The sequence below is a fragment of the Pseudophryne corroboree genome, chromosome 6, assembly GCF_028390025.1.
Source record: "Pseudophryne corroboree isolate aPseCor3 chromosome 6, aPseCor3.hap2, whole genome shotgun sequence".
Classification (NCBI taxonomy): domain Eukaryota; kingdom Metazoa; phylum Chordata; class Amphibia; order Anura; family Myobatrachidae; genus Pseudophryne; species Pseudophryne corroboree.
This window is the reverse complement of record NC_086449.1, coordinates 551,513,705-551,541,480: the sequence shown is the minus strand read 5'-3', so window position 1 is coordinate 551,541,480 and position 27,776 is coordinate 551,513,705. Positions and strand designations below refer to the sequence as shown.

The 27,776-nt window shown below is 46.2% G+C and overlaps 1 protein-coding gene across 1 annotated transcript in view; it reads left to right on the top strand.

Annotated features, from left to right (window-relative positions):
* The window catches only part of ACSS3 (acyl-CoA synthetase short chain family member 3), a 295,452-nt gene that overhangs the window by 209,938 nt on the left and 57,738 nt on the right, over positions 1–27,776 (top strand). The window contains exon 10 of the mRNA XM_063927708.1: positions 21,227–21,330. Coding sequence (XP_063783778.1) covers positions 21,227–21,330 — 104 coding nt within the window. The remainder of the gene's footprint in view (positions 1–21,226; positions 21,331–27,776) is intronic.

The following is a 27,776-nucleotide window of genomic DNA, read 5'->3' as shown; positions in this document are numbered from 1 at the left end:
TCTCTTAAGATACCTGTCCCCTACTACTAGACGTGTCTGTCTTTACATTAGAAACACTGTCTTTTTGTTCTGGTCTTCCTCTCTAACACATACCTTTCTCTTACTCCCAATATTAAGTGTCCTTAACGATATGCTCTTACCAATGTAGTTATCCCGTTCTTCTACTTGCACAGATGTGTCCTCCTACATCTTGCCTGAATATACCACGCAGCGGGAGATGCCTGGCGTGAGTGAGCCAACAGGTCCCATGCAACTCCGCTTCAGGCGTTTTTTTTTTTCTAATTGCAAAAAATTGTCTTATTCACGTTGCTATGCCATTAGGACGCACAAACAGATTGCGCTGATGAAAATGATATGCGGCATGCCTATATTCTCTGTACGTCTGCAGCTGTAACTGCATACGACATGGGCCCTCATTCCGAGTTGATCGATCGCTGCCGTTTTTCGCAGCGCAGCGATCAGGTTACTACTGTGCATGCGTATGCACCGCAATGTGCACGCACGTCGTACGGGTACAAACCGCATTGTTGCTGTGCAATGCTTCTAGTGACGAATCCATTCGCACAACCGATCGCAAGGAGATTGACAGGAAGAAGGCGTTTATTGGTGTCAACTGACCATTTTCTGGGAGTGGTAGAGAAAATGCAGGCGTGTCCAGGCGTTTGCAGGGCGGGTGACTGACGTCAATTCCGGAACCGGACAGGTTGAAGTGATCGCAAGGGCTGAGTAAGTTCAAACCTACTCGGAAACTGTAAAAAACTTTTTCGGCCCGCTCGGCTGCACATGCGATCGCACACTTGCAAAGCGAAAATACACTCCCCCGTGGGTGTCGACTATACATTTGCACGGCTGCAAATAGTAGCTAGCGAGCGATCAACTCGGAATGAGGGCCATGGTACGTTGCAGTGTTTCTAGGAAAACTCTGTATCGTAGCATTTCGTATGCAGATACAGCCGTGATTGCACACAGAATACATACATGCTGCATATCATTTTAATCAGGATAAGCTGCTTGTACATCCTATTTGCTCTGCGCTACCAAGTTATTCAGCAGTGCTCACTGCATCCTGTGCTCTCCTTGTTCACTGACAATTTCTTCCCTTCTTTACATGAATTTATTCTTGTCTCTTTCTTATAGCCTATCGCTGTATCTTTTTTTTTTAATGGTTTTTTTTATGTTTGTTTTTTAACTGAACTGTCTATCTCTACTATGCTTTTAATGTTTCTCTCTTTATTCCTCACTCCAGCCTTTTTTTTTTTTTTTTTTTTAATAGATCTCTGAATCCTCCACTCCTCCTTATAGTCTCATTCTAGCCTGTAATTCTGTTTAATATTTAACTTTTATTTGGTCCCTTAACCCTTGATCTAATGCATTGTTCACTGCAGTATGTATGAGGGTAGACATTGTGTATGTGTGTGTGAATGAGCTAAGGAATAATGAGTTATGGTAGACTTATCTTTGTTAACTCTCTTTCTTCGAGGTACAGAGGGTCCACAGGGAGAACATCGGGTTGTAGGTGGTTGATGAGAGCCAGGGCACCAAATAGTTAAGCTTTCCGGCTTCCCAGAATGATCGTCTCCTCTACCCTATAACCCCACCTCCATGCTCAGGCAGGTCAGTTTTGTTAACAAGCCCAAAGCAGGAAGTGGATAGGAGAGAAGAAAGATATTGTAGACAAAAGAACACATTCTCATAGACAGGAGAAAGGAACCAGTGACTAATGCCACAAATACCCAGAGAGGCCAGGTGCGTCAGGGAGGGTGCTCTGTGGACCTTATGAATCTCGAAGAAAGAGAGTTAACAAAGGTAAGTCTATCATAACTCTTGGGGGGGTTTTTCCTTTGGGATTCATAGGGCTCCACAGGGAGAAAATAGTGGATGTCCTAAAGCAGTATTTTTAAGAGAGGGGACGCACCTGAGAGGATAACAGATGCAAAGGTATAAAATGAGTAGAATTTTAGAAACATGTGAATGGAAGACCACATAGTGGCCATACATATTTGCTCAGTAGACACCCCCACGGCCTGCCACCCATGAGGGACCTGCAGATCTAGTAGAATGGACGAAATTGACGTTGGGACAGGCAAATCAACTTCATTGTATGCTTGTGCAATACCCATTCTAATCCATCTGGCCAGCGTCTGTTTGTTAGCTGGCCAGCCATGCTTGTGAAATCCATAGAGTATGAATAGAAAGTCGGATCTTCTGATAGAACTGGTTTGGTCTATATCGATATGTAGGGTACGTACTACATCCAAAGACCGTTCTTTTTCTGAAAGATCTGGTGAGACAAATGCCAGGACTACAATTTCCTGATTTAAGGTGAAATCTAGAGACCATTTTAGGAAGGTACCCAGGCCTAGTCCGTAAAACTGCCCTGTCATGATAAAAAAACAGGAAAGGTGGATGACCGGAGTCTGACACTCTCCTGGCAGAAGCAATAGCCAGCAACGTCAACCGTTTGAGGTCCACTGACTTTAAAGGTGCATGCACACTGGGCGTTTTTGCCCAGAGTGCATGCACAGCGATGATGTGAGAATCGCTGGGCAGAAAATCGCTCAGTGCATACACACTGAGCGTTTTTCACCCAGGCCCAGCGATGTTCACAGGGGTGAACCACTTTCTACCGTAGGAGACGGTGGAAAGTGGCTCACTCTGCTTGTAAAACAAGCCGATGGATGGCGGCGGCCAACGATGATGCGGGAGCGCGCATCAGCGCTCACCGCCCGTCCATACGCACTGGCCGAGTTTAAGCTCAAAGTAGCTCAAAATGCCAAAAGTGAGCTACTTTGAGCTTAAAGTCACCCAGAGTGTATGGGCCTTAAGGGTTAAAAAGGGGGCTCTTGAAGTGCTTCCAATACTACAAAAATCCCATGGAGCTACCTAGGATACATATGGAGGTTGTACACGTAAGACCCCTTAAAAAAAAAAAAAAAAAAAATATATAAATCTGGTAGTGTAGCAATTTTTCTCTGAAACCATACTGGTATGTGTACTTTCAGAGAAGCAAGGCGTAAAACAAGATTGAGTCCTCTTTGAAGAAAAGCCAGTATTCTTGATACTTTAAATATAGTTGGTTCGTAGCGCTTAGAAGCGCACCATGTGAAATAGGTATGCCATATTCTATAATATATATGTGCTGAAGCAGGCTTGCGTGCCTTAAGCATCGTTTAAATTACGCAGGTTGAAAATCCTTTTGCCCTTAAAATGGATAATTCAAAAGCCACGTCGTCAAGACAGACGGTTCAGGTTTGGATGTAGTAATGGCCCTTGAAATAGAAGGTCCTGTTGCTGAACAAGTTGAAGGGTTATGTCCTACTGCAAGGCTCTGTAGGTCGGAGAACCAGAACCATCTGGGCCACGCTGGGGCTATCAGAATAAGGTTTCCTCCTTTTTGTTTGAATTTCCTTATTGCCCTTGGCAGAAGGGATATTGGGGAAAATATGTATAGTAGATGAAAGGTCCATTTTACTGCTAGAGCATCCACGAATGGATCCATATACTGGGACCTTGTGGTTGTGACATGATGCCATCAGATCCAAATCTGGCCGGCCCCACCTGTCCACTAAAAGGTGGAACACTTCTGGATGAAGAGCCCATTCGCTCGTGTGCACATCCCGATGACTGAGGAATTCTGCTTCCCAGTTTTGGAGGCCTGGTATGAACACTGCTGATATGGCCGGAAGATGACATTCAATCCACTTTAGCATTTTGGTTACCTTTTGCATTGCCCTTTTACTGCGAGTGCCGCCTTGGTGATTGATATATGCCACTGTTGTGGCACTGTCGGATTGAATTTGCACAGGCTTGCCTTGGAGAATGCTGCGTACCAGTGTCAATGTTTTGCATACTGCCCCCAGTTCCAGTACATTGATTGGTAACCGGGTCTCTGGCAGCCTTCATCTCCCTTGAAACAAGTGTTGCTCGGTTACCGCTCCGCAACTGCGAAGCTGGCATCTGTAGTGAGAAGCACCCAATTTGGGATCCAGAAGGGGTGACCCCTGTCTAGGTGATTGCTGTGGAGCCACCAAGTTAATGATAGGCAAACCTCCGGAGATCAGAGTTATTATCTGCCGTTTGATCTGATGAGGCTGGCCATTTGGCTAGAATCAACCTTTGTAAAGGGTATGGCCAAGTGAATTGACACCTGAGGATGGTGAAGGAACCACTGTATTTTGGTCCTTCTTTAAGGTTTATTACAAAATAACATACATTTTCCCCTAATGTGCAAAACCATGTGCACTGCAGGTGGGGCAGATGTAACGTGCAGAAGTTAGATTTGGGTGGGTTATATTGTTTCTGTGCAGGGTAAATACTGGCTGCTTTATTTTTACACTGCAATTTAAATTTCAGTTCAAACACTCTCCAACCAAATCTAACTCTCTCTGCACATGTTATATCTGTCCCACCTGCAGCGCGCATGGTTTTGCCCATTAGGGGAAAATGTTATTTCTCTTACGTCCTAGAGGATACTGGGGTCCACATTAGTACCATGGGGTATAGACGGGTCCACTAGGAGCCATGGTCACTTTAAGAAATAAATAGTGTGGGCTGGCTCCTCCCTCTATGCTCCTCCTACCATACTCAGTTTAGAAAATGTGCACGGAGGACCCGGTCACGCTTGGGAAGCTCCTGAAGAGTTTTCTGCATTTATTTTCTATTTGTTGTTTTCAGGCAGGTCTGGTTGGCACCAGACTGCCTGCCTCGTGGGGTGGGGGGGGAATACCATTAACCTCCCTAGGGTTAATGGTCCCATTCCCCGCTGACAGGACACTGAGCTCCTGAGGGTCCTATTCGCAATCCCCACCACGACGAACGTACAGACCGTCAGCACGCCGCCACCCCTAACAGAACCAGAAGACTGAAGAGAGGTGAGTAGGTAGCCGGCGTCCCGGTTAGCGGGTCGCCGGCGGTAATGGCGGCACAAGGGTAGGAGCGCTGCATGCACGCTGCGCTCCAGGCTTCGGGCACACTGTGAAATTGCTGTGAGGGGCGAGCTGAAGCCACTTCTATTACCCACACTGGCACTACACTACAGGGGTTTTAACTACTGATGTGCACCGGACATTTTTCGGGTTTTGTGTTTTGGTTTTGGATTCGGTTCCGCGGCCGTGTTTTGGCAAAACCTCACCGAAAATTTTTGTCGGATTCGGGTGTGTTTTGGATTCGGGTGTTTTTTTCAAAAAACCCTAAAAAACAGCTTAAATCATAGAATTTGGGGGTCATTTTGATCCCATAGTATTATTAACCTCAATTACCATAATTTCCACTCATTTCCAGTCTATTCTGAACACCTCACACCTCACAATATTATTTTTAGTCCTACAATTTGCACCGAGGTCGCTGGATGGCTAAGCTAAGCGACACAAGTGGCCAACACAAACACCTGGCCCATCTAGGAGTGGCACTGCAGTGTCAAGACAGGATGGCACTTCAAAAAAATTGTCCCCAAACAGCACATGATGCAAAGAAAAAAAGAGGCGCACCAAGGTCGCTGTGTGACTAAGCTAAGCGACACAAGTGGCCGACACAAACACCTGGCCCATCTAGGAGTGGCACTGCAGTGTCAAGACAGGATAGCACTTCAAAAAAATTGTCCCCAAACAGCACATGATGCAAAGAAAAAAAGAGGCGCACCACAGGTATAGAATGTAGATGGATAGTATACTTAATGAATGACGAGACAGAGGTAGGTAGTAGGTACAGCAGTGGCCTACCGTACTGCTATATATAGTATACTGGTGGTCACTGTGTCAGCAAACTGCAAAACTAAAATGCACCACAGGTATAGAATGTAGATGGATAGTATACTTAATGAATGACGACACAGAGATAGGTACAGCAGTGGCCTACCGTACTGCTATATATAGTATACTGGTGGTCACTGTGTCAGCAAACTGCAAAACTAAAATGCACCACAGGTATAGAATGTAGATGGATAGTATACTTAATGAATGACGACACAGAGGTAGGTACAGCAGTGGCCTACCGTACTGCTATATATAGTATACTGGTGGTCACTGTGTCAGCAAACTGCAAAACTAAAATGCACCACAGGTATAGAATGTAGATGGATAGTATACTTAATGAATGACGACACAGAGATAGGTACAGCAGTGGCCTACCGTACTGCTATATATAGTATACTGGTGGTCACTGTGTCAGCAAACTGCAAAACTAAAATGCACCACAGGTATAGAATGTAGATGGATAGTATACTTAATGAATGACGACACAGAGGTAGGTACAGCAGTGGCCTACCGTACTGCTATATATAGTATACTGGTGGTCACTGTGTCAGCAAACTGCAAAACTAAAATGCACCACAGGTATAGAATGTAGATGGATAGTATACTTTATGAATGACGACACAGAGGTAGGTACAGCAGTGGCCTACCGTACTGCTATATATAGTATACTGGTGGTCACTGTGTCGGCAAAACTCGGCACTGTACTCCTCCTATATAATATTAATTATACTGGTGGTCCCCAGTCCCCACAATAAAGCAGCACACTGAGCACAGATATGGAGTGTTTTTCAGGCAGACAACGTATACTGGTGGTCACTGTCAGCAAAACTCTGCACTGTACTCCTGCTATATAATACAGCTGCTCCCCAGTCCCCACAATTAAGCAGTGTGAGCACAGATATATTATGCAGCACACTGAGCACAGATATGGTATGGAGCGTTTTTTTCAGGCAGAGAACGGATAAAACTGGTGGTCACTTATCAGCAAAACTCTGCACTGTACTCCTCCTAACAGCTGCTCCCCAGTCCTCCCCACAATTAAGCAATAAAGCAATCAAGTTCAACAATAAACGGAGAGGACGCCAGCCACGTCCTCTCCCTATCATCTCCAATGCACGAGTGAAAATGGCGGCGACGCGCGGCTGCTTATATAGAATCCGAATCTCGCGAGAATCCGACAGCGGGATGATGACGTTCGGGCGCGCTCGGGTTAGCCGAGCAAGGCGGGAAGGTTCGAACCTGCCTCGGACCCGTGTAAAATGGGTGAAGTTCAGGGGGGTTCTGTTTCCGAGAAACCGAACCCGCTCATCACTAGTTTTAACCTACTGTAGACTACATTATTGACCTCGGCCAGTATAAAAAACCGGGAAGACCGCACGCCATTAAGGGGGCGTGGCTTCACTATGATCAGATCCAGCAGCTCACCAGCGCCATTTTCTCTATGCAGCTTTACTCAGGCAGACTGGCAGGGATGCGCAGCTCCTCCACAAGGACTCCAGAGCACCTCAGCGGTACCAGGGGGTCATAGCAAAGGGGGGGAGCAATATATTGGTTTACTAAACCCTATTAAGGGCACTTAGTTTGCGACCCAGCTAAACTTGCACTTTAGCTATAGGGGCGCTGTGTGGCTGGCTCCATTTTACTCTGTCTCCCTAGAAGGGCTCTGTGTGGGTTATCTGTGTTTTAACCTATTCCTGTGTGTATGTGTGTGTTCTCTCCCATTTAATATGTCAAAGGAGTGTGTATCATGCACAGCAGAGTGTTTTATTTCAATCTGGGTGTTCACTGCAGTGTACTCAGGACATTCTCAAGCTAGTGGATCTGAACCAGTATGGTTAGAGTCATTAAAAGGGATGATTTCCAATATTTCACATAAATTTATCCCAAAATGAGAAGGAGACGCAATCTGTAGATGATCTGATGAATAGAGATTAAGTGGTCATTCCGGCGTCTCAGACCCCTACCATTTGTTCACAGAAGTGTACTCTGGCCCAAATCATGCAGGCTGATACCGATGATGATGATGATGTATCAGACCCAGAGGAAGGTGAGGTGGACTCGGGAGGGGGGGATGCAGCTTTTTCACAGGGAATACAGGCCCTGATAGAAGCTATTAGAGATGTCCTGCACATTCCTGATAAGGTGTCAGAGGACGAGGAGGAATCCTATTTTAATGTAAAAAGAAATCCTCAGCTACTCAAATCGGGAATTAAATTCCCGATTTGAAGCAACTTGGTTAAATCCTGACAAGAAGTTTCAGGTCCCTAAACAGTTACTCACATCCTTTCCGTTTCCTCAGGATGATAGGAAAAAATAGGAAACCCACCGATAGTTGACACATCGGTTTCGAGCGGTCACGTAAGATAGTTTTACCTGTTCCTGGGGCAGCTTCCTTGAAGGATGCTGTAGACCACAGGATTGAGACCACTCTCAAATCTCTGTACACAGCTCCGGGGGTGACCCAGAGACCCACTATAGCTTGTGCGTGGATCTCTTGGGCCATTGCAAAATGGTCAGGTAATCTAATTGACGGGTTAGATTCCTTATCCAGTGGGGAGATCATTTTACTCCTACAGCATATACAGGATTCTGCTAACTTTATGGTGGAGGCCATAAAGGAAAATGGTTTACTCAATGCACGCTCCACTGCCATTGCAGTGTCAGCACGCAGGGGCTTGTGGCTACGCCAGTGGACTGCAGATGCAGATTCCAGGAAATGCGTGGAAAGCCTACCTTTCACAGGGGAAGCCCTTTTTGCAGATGAACTGGATATGTGGATTTCCAATGCTACGGCGGTATGTCTACATACCTTACTTCCGCAGCTCCCCTGGCTAGAAAATCCTACACTGCTCCAACTCTGCAATCCTTTCGGACAGCGAAGTTTAAAAACAAACCAAAGGTTCTTCTGCAGCCTTCAAAGGCAATAGAGCTGCAGGTTCTCAGGAACAGAACCCCCGGTTCTGCTTCCTCTAAGCCTTCAGCGTGACGGTGTACCGCACTGCCTGGAAGACAGGCAGGTGGGAGCCCGGTTACGATTCTTCAGTCGCATATGGGCAAAGTCATGCCAGGATCCCTGGGTCAAAGATCTTATAGCCCAGGGCTACAGACTGGAGTTTCAGGAACTCCCATCTCACAGATTCTGCAAATCAGGCGTTTACCAGCTTCTCAGGAAGTAATTCAAAAACTGGTACAGACTCAGGTCATTGTTCCAGTTACACTTCTGCTACAAAATCAGGGTTATTATTCCAACCTGTTTGTAGTACCGAAACCGGACGGTTCGGTAAGGCCCATTTTAAATCTCAAGTCGTTTAACCCGTGCTTGCGGGTGTTCAAGTTCAAGATGGAGTCTCTGAGAGCGGTGATCTCAGGTCTGGAGGAGGGGGAATTCTTGGTGTCTCTGGATATCAAGGATGCGTACCTTCATATTCCGATTTGGCCGCCTCATCAGACTTATCTAAGGTTTGCATTACAGGACTGTCACTACCAGTTCCAGGCCCTGCCATTTGGCCTCTCCATGGCACTGAGGGTGATCACCAAGGTAATGGCAGAGATGATGTTTCTCCTCCGCAAGCAAGGAGTGAACATAATACCGTACCTGGACGATCTGCTGATAAAAGCACCGTCCAGGGAGAGGTTGTTGGACAACATTGCCCTCTCAACATGACTTCTCCAGGATCACAGGTGGATTCTGAACCTTTGCAAAATCTAATTTGGAACCAACACGGAGGCTTCCGTTCCTGGGGATGATACTGGATACGGAGGCACAGAAGGTATTCCTTCCGTTGGATAAGGTATTGGTGATCCAGTCGATGGTGCGGGATGTTCTAAGACAAACCCGGATTTCAGTGCATCTATGCATTTGCCTTCTGGGAAAGATGGTAGCCGCTTACGAGGCGCTGCAGTACGGAAGGTTTCATGCAAGGCCCTTCCAGCTGGATCTGTTGGGCAAATGATCCGGATCGTATCTTCACGTACACCAGAGGATCCGTCTGTCGCCAAAACCCAGGATTTCTCTTCTGTGGTGGCTTCAGACTTCTCACCTGACCGAGAGCCGAAGGTTCGGGATTCAAATTTGGACTTTGCTAACCACAGTCGCAAGCCTCAGAGGTTGGGGAGCAGTCACCCAGGGTTAACAAGGAAAATGGTCAAGTCAGGAAGCCATTCTTCTGATCAACATTCTGGAACTAAGGGCTATATACAACGCCCTTCTACAGGCATGGCATCTTCTTCAAGATCAAGCCATTCCGGTTCAGTCGGACAATGTGACGGCAGTAACATACATAAACCGACAAGGCAGAATAAAGAGCAGAGCAGCAATGTCAAAGGTAACAAGGATTCTCCTCTGGGCAGAAAGGCATATGGTGGCGTTGTCCACGATCTTCATTACGGGAGTAGACAACTGGGAAGCAGACTTCCTCAGCAGACACGACCTCCACCCAGGAGAGTGGGGCCTTCACCCGGAGGTGTTCGGGTGCTTGACACGTCGGTGGGGAATGCCACAAATCGACATGATGGCCTCTCGTCTCAACAAGAAGCTCAAGCGGTATTGTTCCAGGTCGAGGGACCCGCAAGCAGTGGCAGTGGGTGCTCTGGTGACTCCATGGGTCTACCAGCTGGTGTACGTGTTTCCACCACTCCCATTGATCTCAAAGATTCTTTAAAGAATAAAAAGGGAAACGATTCAAGCAATTCTCATTGCTCAGGACTAGCCAAGAAGGGCCCGGTATGTGGATCTACTGGACTTGCTCCTAGAGGACCCGTGGCCTCTACCTCTTCGCAAGGACCTTCTCCAACAGGGGCCATTCGTCTAAAAAGACTTACCACGGCTACGTTTGATGGCATGGAGGTTGAGCGTCAAATTCTAGCCTGGAAAGGGATCCCGGATAGGGTTATTCCAACCCTGATCCAAGCCAGAAAGGGGGTAACGTCTAAACATTACCACCGTATTTGGAAAAAATACTTCTCTTGGTGTGAAAACAGGAAATTTCCTGCGGTGGAATTTCAACTGGGACGTTTTCCCCTCTTTCTGCAGTCAGGAGTGGATGTGGGCCTACATTTGGGCTCCTTAAATGTCCAGATTTAGGCCTTATCCATTTTCTTCCAGAAACAATTGGCTTCTCTCCATGAGGTTCAGACATTTTTGAAGGGGGTTCTGCACATCCAGCCGCCATTTGTGCCTCCTACGGCACCTTGAGATCTCAACGTGGTGTTGCAGTTCCTGCAATCGGAATGGTTTGAGCCTTTACAGGACATTGACGTCAAGTTTCTTATGTGGAAGGCCGTCACGCTGTTGGCCTTGGCTTCTGCAAGGCGTGTGTTGAAGCTGGGGGCGTTGTCTCACAAAAGCCCCTATTTTATTTTTAATGAAGATAGGGCTGAACTCAGAACTCGGCAGCAATTTCTTCCAAAGGTGGTGTCTGTTTTTCATATCAACCAACCTTTTGTGGTTCCGGTGGTTACCGACACCTCTGCTACTTCAAAGCCCTTGGATGTCATGAGGGCTTTGAAGATATATGTGCAGCAAACAGCTCGTCACAGAAAGTCTCTGACTCGCTGTTTGTTCTAGATGATCCCAATGAAATTGGGTGTCCTGCTTCAAAGCAGACAATTGCACGCTGGATCAGGCTTACTATCCAACATGCTTATTCCACGGCAGGTTTGCCGTGTCCAAGATCTGTACAGGCCCACTCTACTAGGTCGTGGGTTCTTCCTGGCCGGGGTGTCTCAGCTTTACAACTCTGCCGAGCAGCTACTTGGTCAGGTTCGAACACGTTTGCTAAGTTCTACAAGTTTGATACTTTGGCCTCTGGGGACCTTCAGTTTGGTAAATCAGTTCTGCAGGAACCTAAGCACTCTCCCACCCAGTTTGGAAGCTTTGGTACATCCCCATGGTACTAATGTGGACCCCAGTATCCTCTAGGATGTAAGAGAAAATAGGATTTTAATTTTCCCGTGGTCCGTAGAGGATACTGGGCGCCCGCCCAGTGTTTCGTGTTTTCCTGCTCTGTTACTTGGTTCAGTATTGTTGTTGGTTCAGCTGTTGCTGTTCCTGTTCAAGTTTGGTTAGCATGGCTTTCCTCTTGTTTGTATGTGCTGGTTCGAATCTCACCACTGTTATTTTATATCCTTCTCTCAAAGTATGTCTGTCTCCTTGGGCACAGTTTCCTACACAGAGTCTGGTAGGAGGGGCATACAGGGAGGAGCCAGCCCACACTATTCATTTCTTAAAGTGCCCATGGCTCCTAATGGACCGTCTATACCCCATGGTACTAATGTGGACTCCAGTATCCTCTACAGACTACGAGAAAAGGATTTACCGGTAGGTAATTAAAATCCTATTTTTGCAATCAAAGTCCTTGGATATCATGAGGGCTTTGAAGATCTATGTGCAGCAAACAGCTCGTTCCTTAGTTTTGATATTTTGTTCATTGGTTGATTTTGAGAGTCTTACAGTGCTCCCAGATGTACTATCCTTTGGGACGGTATGAGTGAGGACTTTTTCCAGTTGAAAAGCCAACCATGACTTTGTAGGAAGGCTATCGTTGTTTGTAGTTTGCTATGCAATACCTCATGTGAACTGGCCAGGAGCAGTATGTCATCCAGATAAGGAAGTATCCTGATTCCCTGATGACGCAGGTGTGCTTCCCTGACTGCCATGACTTTATTTAAATATGCCCTCCCCCTCGGTTCATGACCAGTTTACTCCAAGTTTCCCGCCATGAACTGATTTCCTGCTTCCGTCTGAGACGCTGTGTATCTAAAAGGACCCAGTCGCAGCATAGGCGGCTATGTGACTGGTGCGTCAGTGTTCACTTGGGCATCTGTGTTCACTGTAGGTTCATGGGGCGAGTGTGTACACTATTACTGTCTGGATCCACTAAGCGTTCGCTAACGTATTGATCGATCCTGGAAGCGGGGTGAAGTCTCCCTGTATCCCACTCTCCTGAGCCATGTTATACAGCACTAAGTCTCTATCTACCTTTGAGTACGAGTAGTTGGATAAGTGCTTGATGCATATGAGTCTGTAAACTATTGCTGCTGTTTTCTTTCGCTGTGCGACTGAATAAGGTTAAAACTCCTATATAAGGTAATGCAGTAATATGTTTCTCTTACATACTTGAAATGTATTTGTAGTTGATTATGTGCTCATATTGCTTATTATACTAATGTATAACCTGTGACAGATTGCTAGTGTGATTGCTGACTTTACTGTAATTCTGCCAAGTTTTCTGTGTATTCCGATTCTCAATGCTGGTGCAAAGCATGGTAGGGACGGATTGTGTGTCACGTTAACAAAATTTAAAGTGATTACAGTCACAAATTGTGTAGTAACACTGTACAGGTGTGTGATTTATTTATCATGTCTAAGATCGGCAAGGGTGAGGAAAATACACTTTCTACAGCAGCACCAACACTTATTTCATGTTTGTCTTGCAAAGCTAGGTTAACCTCTCAGGATCTGGTTCAAAATGGATTATGTGCAAATTGTTTTAGCTTTCACCGAAGCCACTTAAATAATCCGAGGCAAGCACAGTTTCAAGTTGAACTCCCATGGGCTACCCTTTGCCCAGACATTATCCAGTATAGCTGAGCGGATAATGCCAGCTCCTATACCAGGGATAGGTTACCTTTTAACCCTTACATGCAACATTCCTCCTGGGGTTTATCACATCCAGCACAGGAATTGGCAGCCTCTCAAGAAAACCAGGCTGAAAGGCCAGTGGTAAGTAAATCACATAGACATGATACAACATCTTCACAGTCTACACATGTTTCAAATAAGGACTCGTCGGAGACGAGGAGGAAGGCCTCAGCTCAGTGGACATACCTGAGCTAATTAGTGCTATGAAAGCCATTCTATCCTTAGAAGAGGCAGCAGAGTTTGTTAAAAACTAAGGCACCTGTGTTTAAACGTCCCAAAACAGTTAGGACTGAGTTCCTGTGTCAGATTATTTGACGGAAATTATGCAAGAGGTTTGGGTTACGCCAGTAAGAAGTTAGAATTCCAAGGAAATGGAATTTCAATTATCCTCTTCCGGCTGGGGACTATTTTAAAAGGGAGGTGGCTCCCAAAGTAGATACGCATGTCATTAGATTGGTGCGAAAATCTACATTACCTCTGCCTTTAACCTCAATAAAGGATGTCAATGGTTTTCTAAAAAACATTTTTTCCTTGTCTTGGGCAATCATAAGACCAGCCATGGCTTCACCCAGGATGGCGAAAGCAGTGGCAGCCTGGGCTGATGCAATGGAGGAGGATCTTTCAATGACATCTAGAGAGCAGAAATCCCATATTGCACATATCAAACAGGTGGCGATGTTTATGGAAGCGGCCTTGGATATGGGTACAATTGCCTCTCAGGCATCAGCTTCAGCATTAGCAGGTAGCAGAGCGGTTTGGCTACGTACATGGAAAGCTGACTCAGAATCCAGGAAGGTTCTGGAGTCTTAGTTTTTTTTACTAAGATATTCTTTATGGTAAAGAATTAAACAGTTTTTGGAGTTAGAAGCAGACTCCAAGAAAGTGAAGTTTCCTTCCACACAAAAAGGGTGATGGCAAACAGTTCCAATCCAACAAGTATGTTAAGACTAAAAAGTAATTGGACTACCGGAGGACCGGCTCCAAAACAGAAGATAACCCCATCAGCGTGATGGTGCGGGCCTTCACCTACATGGGGAACCCCAGAGAGGGAGGCCGACTTCTTCAGTTTGCACAGATTTGGTAGCAGTCTACCACAGATACCTGGGTGCAAGAAGTGGTATTTCACGGTTATGCATTTGCTTTCAAGAAACACCCTCCTCAAAGGTTTTTTTGTACCAGTCCATCTTCAGTGGAAACAAAGGCCAGGGCTTTGCAAGAGGCAGTTCAGCAGTTACTTCAGTCAGGAGTAGGGAGGCCAATCCCGGGCCGTTTTTTCAATCCCGGGATTCGGGATTGAAAAATGCTCGATCCCGGGATTGCAGTAGGGATCAGTGAAGGTTGTAGGGAGCAGCGCTGGAGGGAGGGTGTAGGTAGCGGTGCGGGAGGTAGGGAGGGTGTAGGTAGGGGTGCGGGACTCAGGAGGGAGGGTGTAGGTAGCGGTGCGGGAGGGAGGGTGTAGGTAGTGGCGCGGGAGGGAGAGTTGGTAGCGGCGCGGGAGGGAGGAAGGCTGTAGGAAGCACTGCACGGAGGGAGGGTGGGTGTAAATAATACTACTTGCTATTAGACGGGCGGCAACCATGGACACACTGAACGCGGCGGCATTTCAAATGAAGCGGCAGCCAACCAGAGTTCGCGGACCGGCAGCCAATCAGGGAAGCGGCAGCAGCAGTCGCTCCTGATTGGTTGCCGCTGCTGCGGCAGCTTCCCTGATTGGCTGCCGGTCCGCCAGCTCTGATTGGCTGGCGGCCGGCGCTACATTTGAAGTGCCGCCGCGTTCAGCTTGTCCATGGCTGCCGCCCGCCTAATGGTAGTAAGTAGTATTACTTACACCCACCCTCCCTCACATGCGCAATGTAATCCCGTGAATCCCGGGATTGGAGGCTCCAATCCCGGGATTCAAATCCCGGCATTTTTGGGCCCAAATCCTGGGATCCGCGCCGATCCCGGGATTGGCCTCACTAGTCAAGAGTGATAATTCCAGTTGTCCTGCAAAACAAGGACACGGTTTATTACAACCTGGTTCTAGTCCAGAAGCCAAATAGGTCGTTCCGGCCCATACTCAATCTCAAAGTGCTGAACTAATACATTTGGGTACCTCGGGTTCATCTGGAGACTTTATGTTCCATTATTGTGGCCATGGAGTTGGAGGTTTTTATGGTATTCCTGGATATCCAGTGGGTTTACCTACATGTGCTTATAGCACTGTCCCATCAGTGCTATCTTAAGTTGCTATCCTCCAGCAGCATTTTTCAGTTCAGGTCCTAAAATTTGAACTGCCCACAGCTCCCATAGTATTCACCAAAATTATGGTGGTAATGGCATCTTATCTCCGTCAGCAGGGGATAAGGATTTTTCCATACTTCAGCGACTTTTTAATCCTGGCACAATAGGGAGTAGCTTCAGTGTCATCTGCAACAGACAATAGCTTGTTTGTAGTGACACGATTGGCTAATAAATTGGGCAAAGTCATCTCTGGTTCCATCACAACGGATGACTCACTTGGGGGCTGTGTTGGAATCAGGTATTCAGAGAGTAATTTTACCTCTGAACAAAATATCCTAAATTCATTCAAGGATTCAGGAGTTGCTACAGAATCAAACAGTATCCATTTACGCGGCAATGTGTGTGATCGGATTGATGGTGTAGACATTTCGACATGATGGAGTATACTCCATTCCACTCGATACATCTGCAACATCTCAACTTTTCCAAGTGGAATGGTTTTCATTAGACCGTAAAAGCACAGATTATGGTCTTTCCTCTGTAAGTAAGGAGGTCAATAGCCTGGTGGCTACAGACATCCTATCTGGACAAAGGGAGACTCTTTTGGATATCAGATTGGGAAACTCTGACAACTGATGCCAGCCTTCAGGGCTGGGGAGCAGTGTCAGGAAGGAGTTGCTTCCAGGGGCAGTGGACCAAGGAAGAAAGTTGCCTGCCGATAAATATATTGGAACTTCGGGCCATATATATGGCATTTATTCAGGCAAAGAACATCCTTCAGGGGAAACCAGCTCAAATCTGCTCGGATAATGCAATGGCAGTAGCATACCGCAACCATCAGTGAGGAACTCGCATCCAAAACACAATGAAAAAGATAAGTCACACGTTAAGGTGGGCAGAACTTCATTATCCAGCCTTGTCCGCTGTATTCATTCCGGGAGTCCTAAACTGGGAAGCGGATTTTCTCAGTAGACACACCATAATGCACGAATGGGCTTTACACCCCAAGGTCTTACAAACTCTGGTAGACAATGGGGGCTATCGGAGAGAGATCTCATGGCGTTCCCTCAGAACAAAGTTTCCGCATACGGGTCAAGAACAAAGGATCCCAGAGCGACCTTTGTGGATGACTTGTCGGTGAGATGGGACTTTCGTCCGGCTTATGTGTTTCCACCAATCGCCCTGTGACCTAGGGTGATGCGAAATGTAAGACAAGGTAAGGGTGCCATGATACTAATATCTCCGGCTTGGTCCAGAAGGCAGTGTTACACAGATCTGCAGAGGATGTCGATGGATGCTCCATTCCTACTCCCTCAACATCTAGATCTACTGACTCTGGGTCCTTGCTGTTACAAGCACTTGGATCAACTGTCTTTGACGGCGTGGCTCTGGAGACTTCCATCCTGAAAGCAAGATGATCTCACAACAGGTAATTAAAAAAAAAATGCTCAGAGTAAGGAAACCTTCATTAACTTGCATTATCACCAAATATGGCAAGCCTATATTCATTGGTGCAGTGACTGGAAATTTGACCTTAGGTTTCAGAATTTCAGAGTCTTAGCATTCCTTTAGGGAGCAATGGACTAAGGTCTGCGGGTGGCTCCTTGAGAGTACAAGTGTCAGCATTGACTGTATGGTTCTAAAAGGAAAATTGCTGACCTACAGGATGTGCACACTTTTTTCCAGGGAATGCTGCAGATTCAACCTCCTTTTGTTCCTCCTACAGTGCCTGGGACTTGAGGTTAGTCCTAAAGGCCCTTCAAGTTGCCCCATTTGAATCACTAAATAGAGTGGATCTTAAATGGTTGATAGCTAAAGTTCTCTTTCTACTAGCTATTGCTTTAGCTAGAAGAGTTTCAAATTTAGGTGCATTGTTATGTCACCCTCCATTTCTGATTTTTTTTTATCCAGGTAGAGCGGTTTTCAGAACCAAATCTGGGTATCTTCCTAAAGTGGTGTCTAAATTCCATCTTAACGAAGAAATTGTAGTCCCGGCCTTCCAGGGGCCGGACCTTTCTGCAGGAGATGCATCGTTGAACGTAGTCCATGCCTTAAGGATCTACGTGGATCGTACCAGTGCCATCAGAAAGACAGACACTCTCTTCATTCTCTACGGAGTTCACAAGAGAGTATGGCCTGCTGATAAGCAGACACTGGTGAAGTGGCTTCGGATGACAATTTCGGAAGCATACTCTCAAGCTGATCTTCCTGTTCCAGCTAATGTCTCTGCTCACTCTACTCGTAGGTCCGTAATGGGCAGCACAACGTGGTGCTTCAGCAGAATAGATACTGTATATAAGGCAGACACACGGTCTTCCATTAACACATTCATTAGACATTATGCCTTTGATACCTTTGCCTCTCAGGATGCTGAATTCGGGTGAAGGATTCTCCTGTCCAATCAGGAGTGTCCCCACCACTAAATTGCTTTGGGACATCCCAATATTATCCTGTGGATAACCTGTGGACTCCTAAGTCCACAGTATCCACAGGGATTCTACCCTGACACACCTGATTTGAGGATCCTTTCACTCACTAACCTCTTCCTTCTTGTACGGATGTGTGGTGTTCTCGCCTGATTAGGGCTCTCTATGATGGTCCTGCTTTGAGCTTTGGAAAAACAACTGATTTGCCTGAGCCAGGAAGTGGTGATATATGGACGGGCTCATTGCATACTGGGAGGCCGACAGCTTTGACCGATTGGTGCAAATCCGCTGTCGCGTCGTCATATCCCAATGTTATTCTGTGGATACTGTGGACTTAGGAGAAATAACGTTATCAACAGTAAGTTTAACCATAACGAATATTTTGTTTAGTTCTTCTTCAAAGAGAAGATCTCCCGTAAAGGGTAGTACTTCCAGAGTTTTCTTGGTCTTAATCTGCTTTCCAAGAGCGTAACCAAATAATGCTTCTTGCAAGCACTGATGTTGCCAGCGCTTTTGCTGCCAACACACCAGCATCAGTACTTTCTCAATGTAAGAAGTCGCTTTCTTGATACAATCCAAATATATTTTGCACTCTTCTGATATAACTAGAGGTATTTCCTCCTCTATTGCCTGCAACCAAGATTCAATAGATTTTGCTGCCCATGAAGCTGCTATTGTAGGCCTATTTACAGTACCCATCAGTGAAAAGATAGACTTGAGGCAATTTTCAATGCTTCTATCTGTGGGTTCCTTTAATGATGAAATGGTTGTGATAGGTAAGGTAGATGTTTTTGCCAAATGTGTGATATGAGAATCCACTGGAGGAGGAGTCTCCCACCTTGCACTATCCTCCAAAGGGATGGGATAGCGAGATGAGTCGTTTAGACAGAGAAAACCTTTTACCAGGTGTTTTCCAAGGTTCCTGTCTAATTTCCATCAAATGGTCAGAATGTGGAAATTCTGATCTGAATTTTTTTCTGTCGTTTAAATACATCAGTTTTCCTAGCAACAGCCGCAGGGTCATCTTCAGATAACTGAAGGATCTGTTTAATTGCATCTATTAATGCTGGTACATCTACAGTAATAGAAGCCCCTTCCTCTGCTACTCATGAATCCATGACAGAGAGAGTATTCTTTTCACCTTCCTCCTCGGATGTCTTGTTTGAGTCTGATATAATAGTGGACTGAGATGAAGATGTAGTATTTCTAGTTAATCTAGAATGCTGTTTGTTCCCTGACAACTGTTGTAAAGCTATAGATGTCTGTGCTAGACTTTGAACCGAACTTGCCAGAATTTCAACCCAGGGTGAATTTGTGTCTGGATTTGGTACTTGCATAGGGGGACTCATGGCTGGTGTAAATCTGTCCACCAGGGTACCCAATAACTGTGTAAAGGAAGCCCAGGGAGGTTCCTGTGTAGGTACAGGAGTAGTTGACTGACCAGGAGGTGTATAACATTTAACACACAGTCCATCTTCTACAACATCCTGTGCAGATAACTCCACAGAGCACATTTTACATAAAATCATTACTGATCTGACTGTTTGTGACCTTTCGCCTTGTTAGACTTCAAATTTGTGTGTCACACTCACACACTTTTATGGCAACAGTAACTGTATAACCAAATGTAGCATGTGACAATAGTCAGCAATTTAACTGTTGCTCAGAATAATCCTGATAGCACAAGTCACATACAATTCATATTAAAACACAATAATATAACTGCAATGAGCACTTGAATCAACTACTCAGCCTGTTCTTGAAAGCAGGTAGGGTATAAGTGCCTGATAGCACAAGTCACATACAATTCATATTAAAACACAATAATATAACTGCAATGAGCACTTGAATCAACTACTCAGCCTGTTCTTGAAAGCAGGTAGGGTATAAGTGTATGTAAAAACCTGGTTTCTTGGAGACGGGGAGACTGAGCCCAGTGTTCCCAGAGACCTTGCTTGCTGAAGATTGCTGTTCAAGGGCAGGAAATCTGTAGTAGACTGACACCCAAAGCTGGGGGAGGGGCTACAGGTTAAGCGCCGCCCTCCCCTTTCTGGTCTTCCACCCCAGGTACTAAAGGCCTTTATAAATGTAGTGTATACACTAAAACCTGTGCCTTTATATGCCCTTGTGGTCTAGTGGAATCGCTGACCAGAGCCAGTGTCCACTCCAGCGCTGCGGTCCATCTCCCGGTACATGCGGCAGAACGCAATTTAAATGTGGGTCCTTTAATATGGAACCCTCTTATCTGCCCCCATATGCCAGCCACGCAGTCCTGGGGTCCCCACAGTGAGCGGTGCTAGACGCTGCAAGTACCCATCTTGGCATTGGACGTGCAGGAGTTACGGCACCAGTGGGGGGTGATGGAGCTGTAGTGCTGAAGTCTGCAGGCTTACAGTGCTGAGAAGCTCAGAAACAAACAAAAAAAATCTTAAAATTGAAAGCATAGGGCTGCTATAGCAGCCCCCTGTAAAGGTGCATCTCGGCTTCCAGCTGGCACAAACAATAAACTGACCTGCCTGAGCATCGAGGAGGGGGTTATAGGGGAGAGGAGCCGAGCATTCTGGGAAACCAGAAAGCTTAACTGTTTGGTGCCCGGCCTCTCATCCATCACCTACAACCCAAATGTTCTCCCTGTGGGGCCCTATGAATCCCGTAGAAGAAATAGGGATTGATGTGACGGACTAAATATATTCTCTATAAAGTGCTGCAGAATGTGTGTGTGCTGTAGATAACTGAACATAAATAATAATAAATATAAATAATAACTTAAGTAACAGAAACATCATTGTATATAACATATTTCCAATAACACACTTTATTTTCTATGCTACTTTATAGGCATTTACCTGGTGTACAAAGATCTAAACTGCATTATGTAACACATACAGTAACAGTAGGATGTTATGCAATTGACTTTACTTGTACATCTGTCTTATCTGTAAGATTACTTTACATTTTACTACAGTATTTAAGGCTGCCATATAATAAATGAAGTTATTTGTAGAATAACAGGTTAATGGAGTAATCAGTCACATAATTGTGTTCCTGGAGATTGCATCCATGAAAGATCCTTACCACTCAGCTGGTCCCATTACTTGAGTTTGAGGATAATCTTGGAGACTTCAGAATAAGCCTGGCAACTTTATTCAAGCTACATGGACCAATTATTGATCATTTTTTATTAGATTCCGCACTCTGTTTGTTGCTGGAGAACGTTGTGATTTGGAAACGTTGGAATGGTCCAAGAAAACCTTCAAAGTTCCGGTGCTAGATCACTGGTGGCAAACAGGTAATTCATTTTACCATCTCCTGAATAATCTACTGTAGATTAACCATTATTGTGGCTGTTCTACCAGTTTAGATAATGAAGATATTAGAAATCTGTGAAGGCAGTTTAATTAGTAGCAATGAGCAGGGGGTAACTGGTGTTTCAACAATTTCTCCAGCACCTTACGACCACGGGCATTGCAATGCAGATTTTTCCTCACACCTGTAAAAGGTGCATAGGAAAATATGATGTTGCATAGCTGAACATCATAAAAAATTGAATAGCCCCATATATATGTGTCATCAATGTTTCGAAGGCTTTATTCCCTCGTCATCAGGATATCTCCTGATGACAAGGGAATAAAGCCTTCGAAACGTTGATGACACATTGAAAGTTTCACTGTGTATTATTCCGAGTGCCACCGACTTGCTGATCTACATTTGGGCTACTGGCAGGGGAGCACCTACGGAGAGCACCGGAGAAATTGTATTCTTTATATGGAGTGCAGCCTTACGGATTTCTTGTGTGTGTGTGTGTGTGTGTGTGTGTACACACATCTGTGGTAATTATCATTCACGTTTGGCAAATGTTTGGGTCCGCATGGGACTAAAAAGGGGACTATATTTCAGGAACAGGTCTTTATAATCACCCTGATCCACACGCAAATTTGGTTGGGAGTAACACCATCCGTACCCATTTTTAGGGTTTTTTATATTTTTATTCTTCATTTTTTATTGATTGTTATATTGAATTTTATTCCAGGTCAATTAAATGTGTATTGTAATTACCTACTCATCTCATTTGTGACTTTTTGAAGCGCTACATGTTTTATTGTGTGTATATCTATATCTGAGGTCTGACCAAGCTCTTTTTGTTTAGCTGCTGTGTTGAACCTCCCCATTCAGCGCTTGGAGCCAATTACCCTAGGGTTATTTTCTCCTTTTTTGAAAAACTATAATTTATACCCCTTCTCCACTACAGTAGCACTGGTCGCAGCCGTGTCACCTGACACGGCTGCGACCCGTACTACAGCCCCCTACAGACAGCGCTCACCAACCCAGCAATTGCCGGGTTGGTGACGCGGCAGGGGCGGCGCTGGGAGATCACATGATCTCCCAGCGCCGCCCTCCCATACACAGTGAACGGGAGCCGTGTCACCTCGACATGGCTCCCGTTCACACTACACAGCTAGAGGGGTTGAACACGTGTTCAACCCGGGTAGGATTCCCGGATCACTTGATCCGGGAATTTGCTGGGGGACCCTATTCCACTAGGAAAAAACACGGGTAACTTCGCGCCCCCGCGCATTTACCCGTGTTTTAAAAAGCTAGTGGAAAAAGGGGTATAAGAATGTTACACTAAGTGCAGGTTAGTTTCCCCATACACCTCCAGTAGGCAGAACAAGCCAGGACTAACTAAAACACACAAGAAAACAATCTGGTGCTGAACCAATGATACCAACTTATCTAGAGCGCAAGTTAAAATATTAAAATATAAATGTAGACTAGATTGCTGCCTCCTCAATATAGTAATTACAGCTCTTGAGACACACATTAAGTACAATAAATGAAAACATAGTAATCATGATTATTATAATCATCATCATCAAACTGTGGCCAAGTTGCAAGGAAAGATACATAAGACTTCAAGTAACAAAAAAATGAAATCAGTGAAAGTAGCAATACAGAGAAATAAACCATGTGAAGCAATCAAATATAAGGATAACTCCAGAATCATCCATCGGTGCATAAGTCCGGTCTGCAGCACGGGGTCAGAGTTTACGTTTCTGGAGCAGACCTCTACCCCCTGCGGAATCGGGGACTGTAGTTTGACAGTCACAGATTTTCATAAGCAGATGAAAAGTAAAACTCCAGCATCAACTGTAGCCATTTCCACTGACACTCCTGGTAGCATCCCAAAGTTCACAACGTCTAGCAGTAGTTGACGGGGCTAATGTTTTATTAATTCCTTCAAAAAAGAGTTACTGCAAGCTGAAGCAATACTGGAGTGGGATTTTACAATATCTCTAAGAGGGTCAGAGTCTGCAGGATTAGGGCAGACAGCACAAGGAACCTTTTTCTGCTGCGGAGTACACTGGGCTCCACAGGTAATGACATTGGGGTGTAGAGTAGGATCTTGATCCGAGGCACCAAAGATTTGACCTTCTTCCCAAGATGCATAGCGCCACCTCCTCTATAACCCCACCTCCGTGCACAGGAGCTCAGTTTTGTAGTTGGTGCCATGCAGTAAGCAGGCATACAACAGGTGGGCTGCGGCCCTGAGAAGAGCTTTTTAAGCGAAGATAGAAGACTTCAAGGGCTGCAGCAGTGATAGATGTCAGTCTGACATCTCCTGCTGCAGTTCCATCACCTCCCCCAGCGGCGCTGTATACTCCCGCGCTCTGGTTGCCGGGTACTTACAGCGGAGGCTCCGGTTTGCTCCCGCTAGTCACACACTCGCCGAAATTCTCCTCCTGGATCGCGTGGCCGCGCTCAGGGAGGAGGTAAGTGGGTCCCGATGAAATTGCAATCTGGCGTGGCCGGTGGGAGGCGGGCCGTGCGCGCTGGCGTGGACACTGTGGTCGAGCAGGGACTCCACTAAACCACCAGGGCAAGGGCACAGGTCGTTTTTTTCTTCATAAAAAACGTTTTTATTACAGCCCATAGTACCAGTGGTGAGGTCCAGCAGGGGGGATAAGGCTTGGACCTGTAGCCTCTCCCCCAGTCCCAGGGCGCCATTTACAGTAATGTTCCCGCCCTGGAGCTGTATATATCTCTCTCCCTCACTCCCTGTCAGTGTTTGGGCGCCATTACACAGAGCAGCACTGTTCCTGGGACTATTTGGGCAAATCCTCCTTTGTAAAGCCGCCTGCATGTCAGCGCTGTGCATTTTACAAGACACTTAAGTATTCTACATGTCTATTGACAGTGTTAGTTAAGAAACAGTGCATTTGGTCAGGGTTATATAGTACAAGTACCCTGTGATATACATCCAGTATTTACTGTGTATTAATATATCTACTAATTATATATCTATACTGAGTATTACTTTGTATTGCTAGTCCAGTGCAGTTTTATTGCATATCATAATTTCTGCGTTGTACATTGTGACTATGGGGGTCATTCCGAGTTGATCGCTCGCTAGCAGTTTTTAGCAGCCGTGCAAACGCTAAGCCGCCGCCCTCTGGGAGTGTATCTTAGCTTAGCAGAAGTGCGAACGATTGCATCGCAGAACGGCTACAAAAAATTATTGTGCAGTTTCTGAGTAGCTTCAGACTTACTCAGCGCTTGCGATCACTTCAGACCATTCAGTTCCGGATTTGACGTCACAAACACGCCCTGCGTTCGCCCAGCCACGCCTGCGTTTTTCCTGGCACGCCTGCGTTTTTTCGAGCACTCCCTGAAAACGGTCAGTTGACACCCAGAAACGGCCACTTTATGTCAATCACTCTGCAGCGGCCATTGCGACTGAAAAGCTTCGCTAGACCTTGTGTGAAAATACATCGGCCGTTGTGAAAGTACGTCGCACGTGCGCACTGCGCCGCATGCGCAGAAGTGCCAGTTTTTTTACCTAATCGCAGCGGACATTTTCAGCTAGCGATCAACTCAGAATGACCCCCTATATGTGTGTGCATGTAGCTGCTGTGTGACCTCCATTTCGTGTCTCTCACTCAGATTGCTATCCCTATATTCTATGACCTGAGGGGGCTCAGTGCGTCAGGTTTATTATCTGATATAGGTGTCTCACAAGATATACTCATTGTGTATTTTTCTTTGTGATTTTTAGTCACCATATACCTCTTGAATTCCTTGTTTGCGGAGTACATAAGCTGCACAGGGGGTTCTTGTCAGGTATATTGCTGCTGATATTGGGGGTCATTCCGAGTTGTTCGCTCGCTAGCTGCTTTTAGCAGCATTGCACACGCTAGGCCGCCGCCCTCTGGGAGTGTATCTTAGTTTAGCAGAAGTGCGAACGAAAGATTAGCAGAATTGCTACTAAATAATTCTTTGCAGTTTCTGAGTAGCTCCGGACCTACTCACAGATTGCGATCAGCTCAGTCCATTTAGTTCCTGGTTTGACGTCACAAACACGCCCTGCGTTCGGCCAGCCACTCCACAAACGCCCCTTTCCTGTCAATCATTTACTGAACAGCAGTGCGACTGAAAAGCGCCGCAGAATCCACAGCAAATCTGCTAAGTTTTTAGTTAAATAACTAAGCGCATGCGTAGTTTGCAACAAATCGCAGCATAGCGAAAATCGGCAAAGAGCGAACAACTCGGAATGACCCCCATTGTACTGTGTTGCCTAAGATTGTACTTTTAGCTATGTCGGCTAAAGGGGGCAACAAAGCTGGAGCTGATCCCACAGTGTGTGGAGGTGACGCTGCAGGCGTGTTTGAGGAAAATTTGGCAGCAGAGAGTTCAGGTTCTGGGGGGGGGTTCCCTCCCCCCCAGTGGAATAGTGGCAACGGGGGTTCAAAATGACCCACCGTGGGCTACATTTTCCTCGTTATTAACTACGTTTGTAACTAAACTTACGCCACCTATAGGACCCCCTGTACCGGTACAACCGATCATGGTCCCTGCAGTTAATCCTCCCTGGGTGGATCAAAACTCCAATCAGTTACAGCAATTAAACCAGTCACTGACTAAAAAGAAATCTGACTCTCGCCCGCCTAAGACCAAGGGGTCATATAAACGGGCCATTACTTCCTCACAGTCTACCACTGTCCCAGACACCTCATCTGATGAGGATGGTATCTATACTGACCCCTCAGATACTGATCCTGATATTTCTTATGGGGGGGCTGGTTCGCGGGTAGATGTTCCTGACTTGTTGGAGGCAATCAGGATGATTCTTCAGATCACTGATGACACAGAGCCTGATGCCGTTCCTAAGAAACCAGACAGGTTCAAACGAAAGAAAGTGGTTAAGCAAGTTTTACCTCACTCTGACCACTTAGTGGACATACGACAGGGATTCTGGGAAACTCCAGGTAAGAAATTCACACCTCACAAGAAGATGCTGATTCGCTATCCTCTTGCTGTGGAGCTAAGTAAAAATTGGGAGACTCCCCCGCCAGTGGATTTGCAGGTGGCGCAGCTGGTAGTATCCTCAGCTCTGCCTGTGACTACCGTCACATCTCTGAAGGAACCGACGGATAAGCGTGTGGAGGGTTGTTTAAAGGCGATTTACACCCTCACTGGTGCTGCGCATAGTCCCACTATTGCAGCAACTTGGGCTGCAGAGGCCACATCTCTGAAGGAACCGACGGATAAGCGTGTGGAGGGTTGTTTAAAGGCGATTTACACCCTCACTGGTGCTGCGCATAGTCCCACTATTGCAGCAACTTGGGCTGCAGAGGCCACTGAGGTGTGGGCCCAGGAGTTGGAAGCTGAGTTGCCTTCCAATGCTTCCGATCACGCTAGACAATGCCTGTCGTATATTGTCACAGTTTCTCATTATGTGAAGGAGGTGGCTTCTGATGCCGGTATTCTGGCGACCAAGGCTTCTACTACATCTATCCTGGCTCGCTGGATTCTTTGGTTGTGGTCCTGGTCCATAGATCTGGACTCCAAGAAAACCCTGGAGGTGCTCCCTTTTAAGGGAGACATTCTTTTTGGCGAAGATCTCAACAAGATAGTGGCTGACTTAGCTTCTGCTAAAACGGCATGTCTGCCTAGTACAGCTCCTTTGGCACCGAAGGCTAAGAGTACTTCCTCTCGTTCCTTTCGTCCTCCCGGAAAAGCAAAAGGTCAGGCGTACCCGAAACACGGTCGCACTTACGAACCTGCTAAGCCCAAACCCAAATGGGCCTGGGCTGCCCGTCAGCCTGCTCCCAAAACTGACAAGCCTGCTTCATGATGGGGTGGGCCTCCCCCTGGGGGATCCCAGGGTGGGGGGCCTACTTCTAGGGTTTACCCAGGAATGGTTGAAGACCACTTCCGATGCCTGGGTACGGGAAGTCGTCACTCAAGGTTACGCCGTATCCTTCAAGAAACGTCCCCCTCATCAATTTTGCCTGACAGACGTCCCTTCGGATCATCTGAAGGCAAAAACTCTTCATTCGGTGTTGCAGTCCCTCCTGTACACTGGAGTGGTAGTACACGTGCCTCTTGCTCAGAGAGGGAAGGGGTACTATTCACCGCTGTTCCTAGTCCCGAAACCGAATGGGTCTTCCCGGCCCATTCTCAACATCAAATCCTTGAACAAATTTGTCAGGGTTTCTAAGTTTCGTATGGAAACCCTTCGCTCTATTGTTCTGGCCTTGGAACCTGGGGATTATATGGTCTCCCTGGACATACAGGATGCTTACCTGCATATTCCCATTGCAATGTCGCATCAGCAGTATCTGAGGTTTGCTGTGGGCAACCTCCATTACCAATTTCGGGCGTTACCTTTTGGCTTGACCACGGCTCCGCGTGTTTTCACTAAGGTCATGGCGGTAATGACGGCTGTACTCCGCC